At 42.5% G+C, this 12,136-nt stretch overlaps 1 protein-coding gene across 1 annotated transcript in view; it reads right to left on the reverse strand.

Moving 5' to 3' along the window:
* RNFT1 (ring finger protein, transmembrane 1) overlaps positions 1-12,136 on the reverse strand; it is a 1,122,488-nt gene that overhangs the window by 368,972 nt on the left and 741,380 nt on the right. Inside the window, exon 7 of the mRNA XM_044054534.1 lies at positions 1,822-1,844. Coding sequence (XP_043910469.1) covers positions 1,822-1,844 — 23 coding nt within the window. The remainder of the gene's footprint in view (positions 1-1,821; positions 1,845-12,136) is intronic.

Here is a 12,136-nt window from a genome sequence, read left to right on the forward strand (position 1 = left end):
AAACACTTAAAGCTAGGACTGTGAATGTTTACAATTTATGAGAAACTTGGCACACATCAGGGGAACCACATCAGCACAGAAGGTAAGTTACTAGAGGTGAATTCGGTAACCACTTATTCTGGAGCCAGATGTGGAAGTTGGGATCCCATCCTCCAGTCGTGATTGTAAGTTGCAGTGTTGTGGCAACTTGTGATGTCCACTGTAGTGGCCTGTAGTCTTGGGGCTTAATGCGGGTGGTAAAAAACTAGTGGACTTTGTATGTGCACCTTGATGTGGTGTCTCATGTTGGTTGCCAATACAAATTCTTCATCCATGCCCTGGACAACAGCCATAAGCATGCCTAGGTTCCATACACCCATGGAAGATAATGAAGGTATAAGAACCACAGGAATATATGTAAGCAGCCTGGAAAGGGGTCCCAAATACTAGCCTCAAGGAATGTTGCCAAAGGCTGTATGGCAGGCTATGTGTGTGGCCATAGCTGACAGTGAAGCCATCTCAGCAGCAATCTGTGCGGCATTGTGAAGGTGTGGCATATATTCGGCCACCTTACATCCAGACTCTCCAACAGCCATGCAATGCATGGCCTGTAGAAGCAAACAGAAGGAAAGTTGCCACATGCCTCAGAGAAGCACCATGGAGACAACTCCTGCCAAAAGCAACAGCAACTCCCTTTACCTATACTCCATGTAACTGTGCAGGGGGGTTCATGTCATCCCACAAGCAAAAGAACACCCTCCACCATGCTACTGGTAGTAGTCGTCTGTGCATGGATCACAGACTACTAAATTTGCTGATTTACACTGAGTGTTTTACTCACTTCAGGGACTGATCTGGAGTCATGGTGGTGCTGCAACCCTCCCCCACACCCTCAGCTGTAGGTATGAGTAACTCAGAGGCACTGCTAAAGTCAGAGGCTATGTACGTTGAGGACTCAAGGGGAGCCTGGCCTGGGCTTGCAACAGGAGGCCACTCTTCACTGGTGATTTTTTTGTTTTCGGACTGTACCTGCACAGGTTCCTTAGACGTTGGTAATGCAGTTGACCCTCTCAAAGTGGTGCTGCAGATAGCACTGTGTCACTGGACTGTGCCATGTGCACTTTGCCATCATTGTCAGTCATAGGAACATAGGAACAATACTAGGTAAGTGATCAGTGAGACCACAGAATGCCTAGCCATATACAACTTTAAAAAAAGTTGTTGCCACCCTTTACAAGCTCTTAATAGTGCTGATCTCCCAAACTGAGCCGGCCTGTACATGATCACACTTGTGTAAATGTGTCTACCATTCAATTGGTTAAGACTTGCCTTAAAGAGGTAGACAAAGCATTAGTTTGATCTATAAGACAGATTTAATTCCACAGGCTGGGAAAATGTTGAGTTAGGGAACCCATCCTTCTAGCAAGTCTTGCTTATTTGCTGATGTAGATTTCGGTCCCTAGTGTGAGTGTTTTTACAGGTACTGGTCTTGTGAAAATATAGGAGATAAAATTGGACTGGGTCTTTCATGGCTCAAAAAACAAGACACAGGTCACTCGGGAGCAGCCAGTAGGGTATTCAGTATGAGGAAAGTCATGCTAATCTATCAGGATAGTCGAAAGATATAAGGTCTTTAATCTTCTTGGTTTCCAGTTGAGCAATATGCTTGGATTTATACATACATACCAAAGAAGGGCACTGTTTTTTATAATGGGTCTGATAAGGGAAGACTATAGTGGTAGGATGACTTCTTTGCATCCTGAAGATATTCGCTTGGAAATAAACTGGGCCAAACGGAAGGACCGCCTGACTATAGTGGAAAAATGATGATCAAATAACGACTGCCCACCCAAGTACAGAGGTGTCTTATGACCATACATATATAGAGAGGACTACCATTTATAACATTTCAGATGGCAGCAGCTTTTCTAATGAATGCTAAAATACTGCACTTTTTTTGCATTTAGCTTGAGAACATTTTCAGAGCAACAGTTATGTGTATATTCCAAGCCCTTGCTGGAGATGTTTAACATCAGTGGATGAGCAGATTAACAGTGTCCAGCTTGCGGTCATTAGTAAACGTGGTCAACCACATACTGGCTTGGAGGCCTGCAAAATAAATGCCATACATGGCAGGGCCGAGCACTGATCCTTGTGGTATCCCACTGGCTGCAATTTTACATTCAGAGTGAGTGCCAGCAACCTTCACAACTTGGGATCTGTTGGACAGCTGATTTACAATCCAGAGGAAAATGTAGGGGGTTTATGTTAAGTCTGAATATTTTGTTTTCAATAATACCAATGTGGGGATAGTGCCACAAGCCTGGCCCAAGCGATGATACACAAGTGTGCAGAGAACAACTGTCCATAACCTCAGCAGTGTGCCTCTGTGACCTGCCCTTCATAAAAAAACAACTTTTTGGCGGTCTAGATCAGTTAAGTTGCCTGTGTCTACATTAATGAGTTCTGCTGATACACTCCATAACTTTGCATACAAGGGTGACGAGGTTGATGGACCTATAACTATCTGGGTCTGGAGAGGGAGCACCATCTTGTAGGGATGTCACAGTGGCTATTCTCCAGGCATCAGTCACAAACCCTGTCAACAGGCTGAGGTTGAGTGGTTTAGGTACAGGCTAGGATACTGTACATAGCTGGCAGTGATGAGACTGTAGCCTGGCACATTGTCCAGTCCCATGCAAGTATTATTTTTAGCCTTTGAGTGGGATTCTAACACTTGTTACAAGGTGACTTCAGGGGAAACTAAATGTTTATGGATAGTGGGGCAAAGCACTCAATTTATTTGCTGACATACTGGCTATTTCCATGGGATCAGAATACATGACATTATGAATAAGCTCACTGTATCGCTGGACATTATTCCTTACTTTCCTGACATAACTGAAGAAAGATTTGTAGTTTTCTTTTTTAGCTGTAGTGACCTTAAGCTCTTATTTTGCTTTACATTTTCTAATAGTGCTCTTAAATTCCTTGGTGTCCTGTTTCATCTTGGTCTTACGGTATGGAGATGGGAATTTCTTACAGCTTTTCATTACTTTCCTTTTTATGTCCCTTCACATCAGTTATTTTTCCATTCATAGGGAATAAATAGTGGAAACACAGTAATTGGCATACTATCCCTGCGATTAAGGCACAGCATTGCTTACCTTCATTACTTAGTCAGACTTCTGATACTTTTTTTTCAGCTTTTACCTCCTAGGTTGAGCTCTACCTGCTCCACTCCCCTGCCCTACCCCATTATCACCCACCCCTAACTCATTTCCTTTACACCTGACCTTACCACACCCACACCCAACCCCCAATCCCCCAGCCAATCATGCAAACAACCACCACCAATCCCTCCCCCTCCTTTGCTCTCATATTACACACACTACACATAGTACTTCCCCACTCACAAAGTTGCTGCAGTTCATCCTATCAATATACTATCAGGACCCCTACACACATTCCACAGTGTTATCTCTTTACACTCCTACTACGTCTAACAAACCAAACATGTACTCCCATCAAATAATTCTAACACTAGCACTAACCATCACAGCCCATCTAACCTCATCCTGTTTAAGCATTACAATCCCCAACGTAAGTCATCCCACCTCAGCCTCATTTCCAACATTCACTAACTACCCCTTACTCATCTCACCCTCACTCTTCAACCACACCAACTATGACCTACACCCCTACAAACTCCTCCATTACCAAACAAATCTAGCATATCCATACAATGTGACTTAGCCTTCTCCAAATACCTACAAACCATAATAAACATTGCCTCTCACCTGCTATGCAGTGGTCATATCAACCCCAACCCAGGTCAAATAAGTCCAACAAATCACCAAAAATCAGCCTAGACCCAACACTAAACACATTCCATGAAGGCGAATTGCCGAGGTACCAGAACGTATATTGTGTTGGATTAAAGGAAGCTTCCTTTCACCTTATCTCCTGCCTCCCGTGTTTGGTGTTTCTTTGGACAGTGTTTTTCCTGGCTTCTTGGTTTTTCTATGTAGACCCAACACTAGCCTACTTAAGAAAACATCCGATAGTCTAATAATAAACCATAACATAACAAGCATCCTTAAAACCACTGAGCTCCATGCAACCATAGCATTATACTTACCGGAGATCATCTTCCTCATAGAAACATGGCTTAAACCACACATTAAAAATGAAGACATTCTTTCCCTCTTCCCCCTGGTTATAGCATACTATGAAAAGACCCTACAGCTAAAAGAGGAACATCAATGTTGAACTATTTAACATAGAAATCCCTGCATTTAATAATGCAGAGATCCTACTTGCTAAGGTAAAGACTAAATACACAAAAACAGCTAAATATCTTAAGATCATATATCCCTCCAGGAGATGACATCAAAACCATAGAATTTCTTCTCCACTGGACATCAGAAACCCTCCCCAACAAAATCATTATACTAGGCGACTTCAATATTGATCGGACCTTACTTAAAAGACCCCACCCCTCAAATAATATTAACCTTTACAGCTTCTCACAGCTTATACAAACCCCTACTAGGGTAGACAAAACCTCAAAAAAAGGATCAATACTACACTGGATTCTCACCAATTGCCCATCTTCCACTCATAAATTCCGGTACACTACCTGACACTCTAAGCAACCACCTCCCAACCTTCTTCATTAGAGACCAAACTAAACTTATTAGAACAAGATCTCGTAAATAAATCACATACACTAAAAACTTCAGGGATGACGACCTTAATACAGCCCTTAAACATCTAACAGTCCCCCCTCTTTTAACACTTCCTTTAGATGAGGCAGTTGAGTTTTTCAATACTATCTTCTTAGGCCTTCTCAACCAACTTGCTCCACCAAGACAGATCCGCACTAAAACCATCTATACCCCATGGCTTACCAAGAGCCCTGGGCAACTTATGAAACAAAAGGACAAAGCATGGGACACCTGACACAAAAACAAAACTACTCCTACTAGGCAAACATTCTTAAAACTGAGAAACACAAAAAAAAAAACAAAAACAAATCAGACTAGACAAACAAAAAAATTACAGTGAAATTCAACCTAAGCACAATACCAACTCACAAAAGTTCTGGGCCACTATAAACAGTATTCTCCAACCAGGTAAATCACCTCATCCAAACAGACACCACCTCTAAAAATACAGCCACTCAATTCAATGAGTTCTTTACCAACTCTATACTAAAGCTATCAACAGACCCACCCTCCTGAACCACCACTATACTATATAACCCATCAAATAACGCCAACTCTTTCACCCTTCAACCTGTACCAACTTACACCATCTATAGACATCTAACCAAACTTAAACCCACTGCCCTAGCAGTAGACAAACTACCTGCCAAATTTCTATAAATATCCGCCAAAGCTATTTCCTACCCAATCTCTATAATCATTAACAGATCAATCTCAGAACAAAAGGTGCCACTTCTCTGGAAAATCTCCTACATTATACAATACACAAAGGGGCACCTCCACTGACCTAACAAACTACCGCCCTATAGCTATACTTTACCCAATGGCTAAAATACTGGAAAAGTGTATCCACACCCAGATCCTAACACATCTCCTCTCCAACAATCTTCTTGCCGAAACTCAACATGGATTCCATTCCAACCATAGCACTATCACTGCACTCATCCATTTTAGTAACCTAGTAAACATGCAATGCAACACCGGCCAACTAGTGTCTGCAGTTTTCTTCGACTTATCAAAGGATTTGATACAGCCTCCCACACAAAACTTGTAACATCACTCTCAGAATTAAAACTAACTACCCCCACTCTTTTATGGTTTCAAGACTCTCTCTCCCAACGCCATCAAGCTGTTCAGTGGAAAAACTCCCTTTCCCCCCTACTTCCTATAAAACTAGGAATACCCCAAGGATCAATCCTAGGACCCTACTTTTCACTATATTTACAAACAATCTTCACAAATCCACCCCTCTAGCAAACCTGGTTCAATACGCTGATGACTCCACCTTAATCTGCCCTGCCCCCACCCTCCAAATACTTCACATCAAGACCCAAGAAACCTTTACATCCATTGAAACCTAACAAACTCCCAGCTAATACTAAATCCTAAAAAAGCCCAACATATGCTCTTCCATCCTTCCAAAGCAGCAGTACCTACTCCCCCTTTCTCTATTTCTGCATCAGATAATACCCCTACCTCCCTCATCACACAAATGAAATTACTAGAGGTCATTATTGACAATAATATGAAATTTGACAAACACATAGCTCATACAATAACCAAAGTCAACAAAAAAACTAGGTAGTCTCTACAGATGTAAAAACTTCCTAACCAGCAACAGTAAAATTACCCTAGCTGGTATCCATCTTCTCTCTACTTTATGTATGTGTACGCTTCTCCTGTCCTAACTAATCTAAACAAGAGCGATTTAAACAAGCTATCAGTATACTACAACAAAATATCAAAATTCGCCACAAACTCCTCCTACCGTACCTAAAACCCTAAACCCCCCCAAAAAAAGCCCTAAAACAGCTTTCCTGGCTGGAACTCCCTAACACCTTAGCTCTAAACCAATTTCTTCTAGCTCACCAAATACTGTACCAACCTGACAAAACTCCAGCCTTACAAGACCCGATCACCCTGTACTCCAGTAACCGAGAACTTAGATCCACTAACAAAGGCACTATACGCAATCTCCAAAAGGGAATACAGCTCTGGTGACTCCCTGTATTCTAGCAACATTGCCAAGACTTGGAACATTCCCTACCACTATAAATCAGGGTACAACCTAACAAAACCATCTTCAAAAAACAGCTATTTTCCCACCTAAACAACTCCTGGACATTCAACTGCCTAGCACTTGGCTGACCTATTCTAACACCTTTCCCCTACCCACTATCAAACCTCTTCTTTAAAACTCCCACAGATGCATTATATTTATTATCACACATTACTTACCAACTCACTCCTGCCTACCCCCCACTGTCCCATCTACACACTAACTCTCCCCTAGAATAAGTTGAAAAGCTTTTCCCTTAAAATGTCAATGAATCTCATATGATCTTGTCTATATTCTCCTCCTTTGACAAACTGGCTAGTATTTTTAGTTTTTCGTTTCTTCATTTTATCTTCAAGATTATCTCTACTAAACATACTGTATGAACAACAATCATATTTTACTACCTGGTATACTTTTAATTGTATGTCTAAACCACTATGCTTATGTAAATATCTTTTGTAATTATATGTTATCTCCTATGTTTTATATCTGTATGTGTAAACCACAATGCTCATGTAAATATCTTGTGTATAGTATATGTTAGCAATTTTTCCGGAGCTTTTCTCCCCGGTCCTCTGCTGAAAACAGACAGCTTGGTCCAGTCGAACCTCCCTGGTAAATAAATGCAAATTAAAGTAAATAAATAAATTACATAGATTACTAATATGGGAGTTATGCCAGACAGATTTATTCATGAATTTAGCATTACATTTAGGGTGGATGGAAGCTGATTTTTCTTTGCAGCTAAATAAGGTGCTGGTAAGATTTGGAGACATATGCAGCTGCTCTATCAGCTGGGTCCATTTGCAAAAATTATTGGGACTTTTGCATATGTCTTCTATGAGCTAAAGTAGGTTTTGTACTGGAAAAGTCACTAAACACAGCCTCATTTGCTGGTTAGGTAGTACCACTAAGACCTAATGGTGAAAATGACACATTTCTGTTCAGACTTCACCAGTGATGAAGAGATGTTTGGAGGGGAACAGGTAATGACTAGGCTGGTAAGGTCAATGATATTAAAAGCTCTAGTGAGCAGTTTTACAATTTCCTCTACTGTATTGGTATTAAATTGTAGGAACACTAAGCATAGCCATTTTTAGAGCTGTAAGTGTGCCAATCAAAACTTGAGTAATTTAAGCACCATAGCAAGAATGTATATAGTTTTACATTCAACCCATAAATAAGTTAATTTCGATGATCTTTGGGGACACTGATGGGGACCTATAAAGACAAATGAAGATAACAGTTGAATTTGCTAAAGGTGATTTGATCTCCAAGTTAGGGTCACTGCTACTCTGATTCGAAGGGATGGTGTTTCTGACAAAAGTAGATACTATGCCACAGTTACCTAAGGACATGACGACATGGTAGGCACTAAACCTTGGTAAAGAGAGTTCTGTCATTGCACTGAAACCACATCACAGTAATCACACCAATATGAATGTGTCTGAGTTGGACGACAGCCTCAAATTCTGGCATCTTTCTATTCAGAGTCCTAGTAGTGCTGTCATGATGTTGTCCAAATTTGAGTTTGAGTTCAGTATGCAGCAATGTCCAGTAAGGGGGGGATTCTGCCCAAAAAGGCACTATGGAGCCAGCAAATGCCTTAGCTAGCCTGTAGAAACCCTGGTAGAATGGTATAACCCACCACTAGTAAAAGAGAAATCCTTTTCTGCCATCTCGTCCAAGGCCGACATATACTGGATCACCTATGAATGATAATAACTACTTAACCAACTATTAAAGCCAATTACTTGGTATTGGTATCTAGGCATCATTCTTGATGAAGGCAGGATACTACTGAAGATCAATGCTTTTCCTTCATCTAATATATGTATAATAGTTTCTATCATGTCTCGATGCGTGTCCCTCTGGGTGGTGGACCTCAAGGTCATTCACTCCCATGAGCTATAACTAGATCACAGTCATGTCTGTGCATTAAGGAACTTAGGACCCTTGTAATATTATGTATCATGGCAAAGAATAAGCAGCTTGCAGTTAACTTGTTCTTGTCCAGTTTGATGGGTGTGGTGTCTGTATGCCTAGAAAGTACAGTTGTGTACACTTACCATAAATGTAGATGTTCGAGTGTATTCACTGTTGCAGTCATTACATTTGGGTTATCCTGCTGGCAGGTTGCCGTCAGTCGGCCTGAATTCCAAAGTCTTGGGTCCTGCATCGGTTGCTGTTGGCTCTTCCCTGACGTCAGGTCGTCAGGGGTATAAAAGATGCAGCCAATGCCATTTTATTCAGTTTTTCTTGCACTAGATGTCAGGTGCTCCCAAAAGGGTAGGCTAAATTTATGTAAATAAAACATACATGCACCAGAAATAAGCTTTACCTTCATCTATAAGCAAATACACCACCTAGGTTGTATAGATTACAGACGTAAATATACGTTCCAGCAAAAATAAGGGGGATGGCGGGTGGGTAACCTGGACTGCAACAGTGAATACACTCGAACATCTACATGTATGGTAAGTGTACACAGCTGTACTATGTTCTTTGTGTTTCACTGTTGCAGTCATTACATTTGGGTCGAGTCCCACAGCTATGGTTGGGGGGCTGGAGCTAAACAGCATTAGGAGCGGCTATGAGGCCCTGCAGAACTGCAGTGGCAAAGCCTGTCCTGGATTTAGAGTAAAGAGGCAGATTGCAATGTTTTGTAAAGGTATGCACTGAACTCCAAGTGGCAGCCTCTAAAATGTCTTTGGTTGGTACTCCCCTGAGAAAGGCTGCAGAAGTGGCTGCAGCTCTGGTTGAATGTGGCCTAATGCCCTTAGGCACTGGTTTGCCATGCTGTGAGTAGCAGAAACGAATGCAGTCACCTATCCACTTTGAAATAGTGTGCTTGGAGATGGCCTGTCCTTGTGATGCTGTGGCATATGCCACTAGTAATTGTTCTGTCTTTCCGAAAACTTCAGTTTTGTCCTAGTGGAATCTAAGTTGTCTGTGTACGTCCAAAGAATGCAGACTTTTCTCCCCCTTGTTCTGTGGATTTGGATAAAAGATTGGCAAATGAATAGTTTGGTTAAGGGCTACACTGGATACCACCTTAGGCATAAATAATGTAGGGTTTGTTCTCAGAGAGACCCTGTCTGGATAAAAAATAGGTTCATAGGTTCATAGGTTTATACTAGGCTATCTGCCCTAAGGCATTTATAAGCCTAGCCCAAATTATTGTGGCTTACGCCACCCCTTATATGAAAAAAATACTGTGCCCATTAGTTTGTTGTGCCTCTGTCCAGCAGTGACCCAGAGATGATTCCCGGGGTAAACCTACGATCTCCCATCCACAGGTCTAGATTTCTCTTGAACAGAGTCAGCGAGGTGCTCTGCCTCACATGGACCGGGATTTTATTCCACAGCATAGGGAGTCTCTGAGTGATAAATCTATCCCTCCAGCACGTCCTATTTATATCCGTGCTAAGGTTTAAGTCGCTTGCTCTAGTGGTTTTGGTGGATTTGGATTTTTTGAGGTGGAGCATGTCCATTAATTCCGGGTTGGACATGGCCTTGTATGTCAGGCACATGTCACCTCTGAGCAGGCGGTATGCGACTGAATAGAGCTGGAGTTTCTTCAATCTGGCAGCATATGACAGATTTTGGAGTCCCTTTATCCTTTTGGTGAGGAACTTTTGGGGTCTCTCCAATTGCTACAGATGTCGGGTGAGATACATCCCGAATGGGGCATTGTACTCGATCATTGGTCTGATAAGTGAAGAGTACAGGGGAACAATGACCTCACTAGATCTGGATGTGAATCCCTTCATGATCAGGTGGGCAATGTAGAAGGTCTTTCTAACCACTTTAGCAATGTGAGTGTCAAAAGAAAGGCCACTGTCAACCTGGGTCCCCAGGTCCCTGATAACCTCTTCTGTGCTTAGTGGATTGCCACCTATATGGTAGCTTGGGGTTACCTTGTTTTTCCCGAAGGGTATGACTATACATTTTTTGGCGTTTAACTTCAGGCCATGGCTCTGGCACCAGCTATCTGTTTCCGTGAGTCCCTTCTGAAGGATATCCGTGTCCGATGCACTTTCCACTATGGCGCCCAGTTTGCAGTCATCTGCAAACTTTGTCAGCCAAAGTCCTCCCATGTTGGCCTGTACTTCTGAGAAGTAGATGCCAAACAATAGGGGCCAAGGACCGAGCCCTGTGGGACACCACTTGTGACCGGCTTGGAGTCTGACACAGCGCCAGCAACTCTAACCCTGTGGGTTCTGTCCTTAAGCCAGTTTGCAACCCATCTTGTGACATATGGGTTTACATTTAAGCTGGTAAGTTTTTCTACAATACCCAAGTGGGGTATTGTGTCGAAGCCTTTGCAAGGTCAAGGTAGGCTGTATGGACTGCCTTTCCCTCATCAATGGCCTTGGTGACTATTTCAAGAAGTCGACCAAGTTCAAAAGGCATGATCTTCCCTTGACAAAGCCAAACTGGGTCGGGTCCAATGTCTGCAAGTCCCCTATATCTTTGTTTATGAGCTCCATTATGATCCTCTCCATAGCTTTGCAGACTAGACTTGTTAAGCTTATGGGGCGTAATTACCAGGGTCCGTGAGGCCACCTTTGTGGAGTGGGACCACAGTTGCCGTCACGCCACTCCTTGGGCACGTATCCTGTGGTAAGGCTGAGATTAAACAGCTGCCTTATGTGCGGGTTTAATTCCTCATTTAGCTCGTGTAGCACACAGCCGGGGACACCATCCGGTCCCATTGATGCTGTGTTTTTAGCTTTAGAGAGAGCAGCTTTCACCTGCGCATTTGAGATGTCCGGGAGGCTACACTCGGCTGGGATAGTTATCTCTCCTTTAGGGGAGAGGGGTGAAGTTTGCACTGAACCTGTCTGCCAGTATGTTGGCAATGTCTGTGGGTTCAGTGATTTTTGTATCATTTTGGACTAATTCTGAGCATATCTGTGAGTTTCCACCCAGGTTCCTAACATAGCTGAAAAAGGCCTTATGATTGTCCTTTGATTCCATGGCAATTTTTCTCTCAAAATTGGCCTTAGTTGATTTTATGAGTGCTCGTATTTTTGTACTAATAATGATCAGGGGTGACTTCCCTTTTATGGATTTTGTTCTATCATGTAATAGCTTTCTCCTCTTATTGTAAAGTTTGTTAATGGCTGGGGTCCACCAGACTGGACGTTTGCCCTTTGTGGAAAGAGTCTTGGTTTTATTTGGGATTGCCTGATCCATGCAGTCCTGGAGGTGTTCATAGAAGGCATTTGTAAGGGCTTCCGCAGCTTGGGTTGTGGTTTCCTCTGACTCAGGGGCCTTGAAGGATACCACACCAGTCTTGAGTAGTGTGAAGTTTGCTTTAGAGAAGTTCTTCACTATGGTCTTTTTGTTTGGGGTGGGGCGG

The sequence above is a fragment of the Protopterus annectens genome, chromosome 13.part0 (assembly GCF_019279795.1).
Source record: "Protopterus annectens isolate FY-2018-M chromosome 13.part0, PAN1.0, whole genome shotgun sequence".
In the NCBI taxonomy this organism is placed as follows: Eukaryota; Metazoa; Chordata; order Ceratodontiformes; family Protopteridae; genus Protopterus; species Protopterus annectens.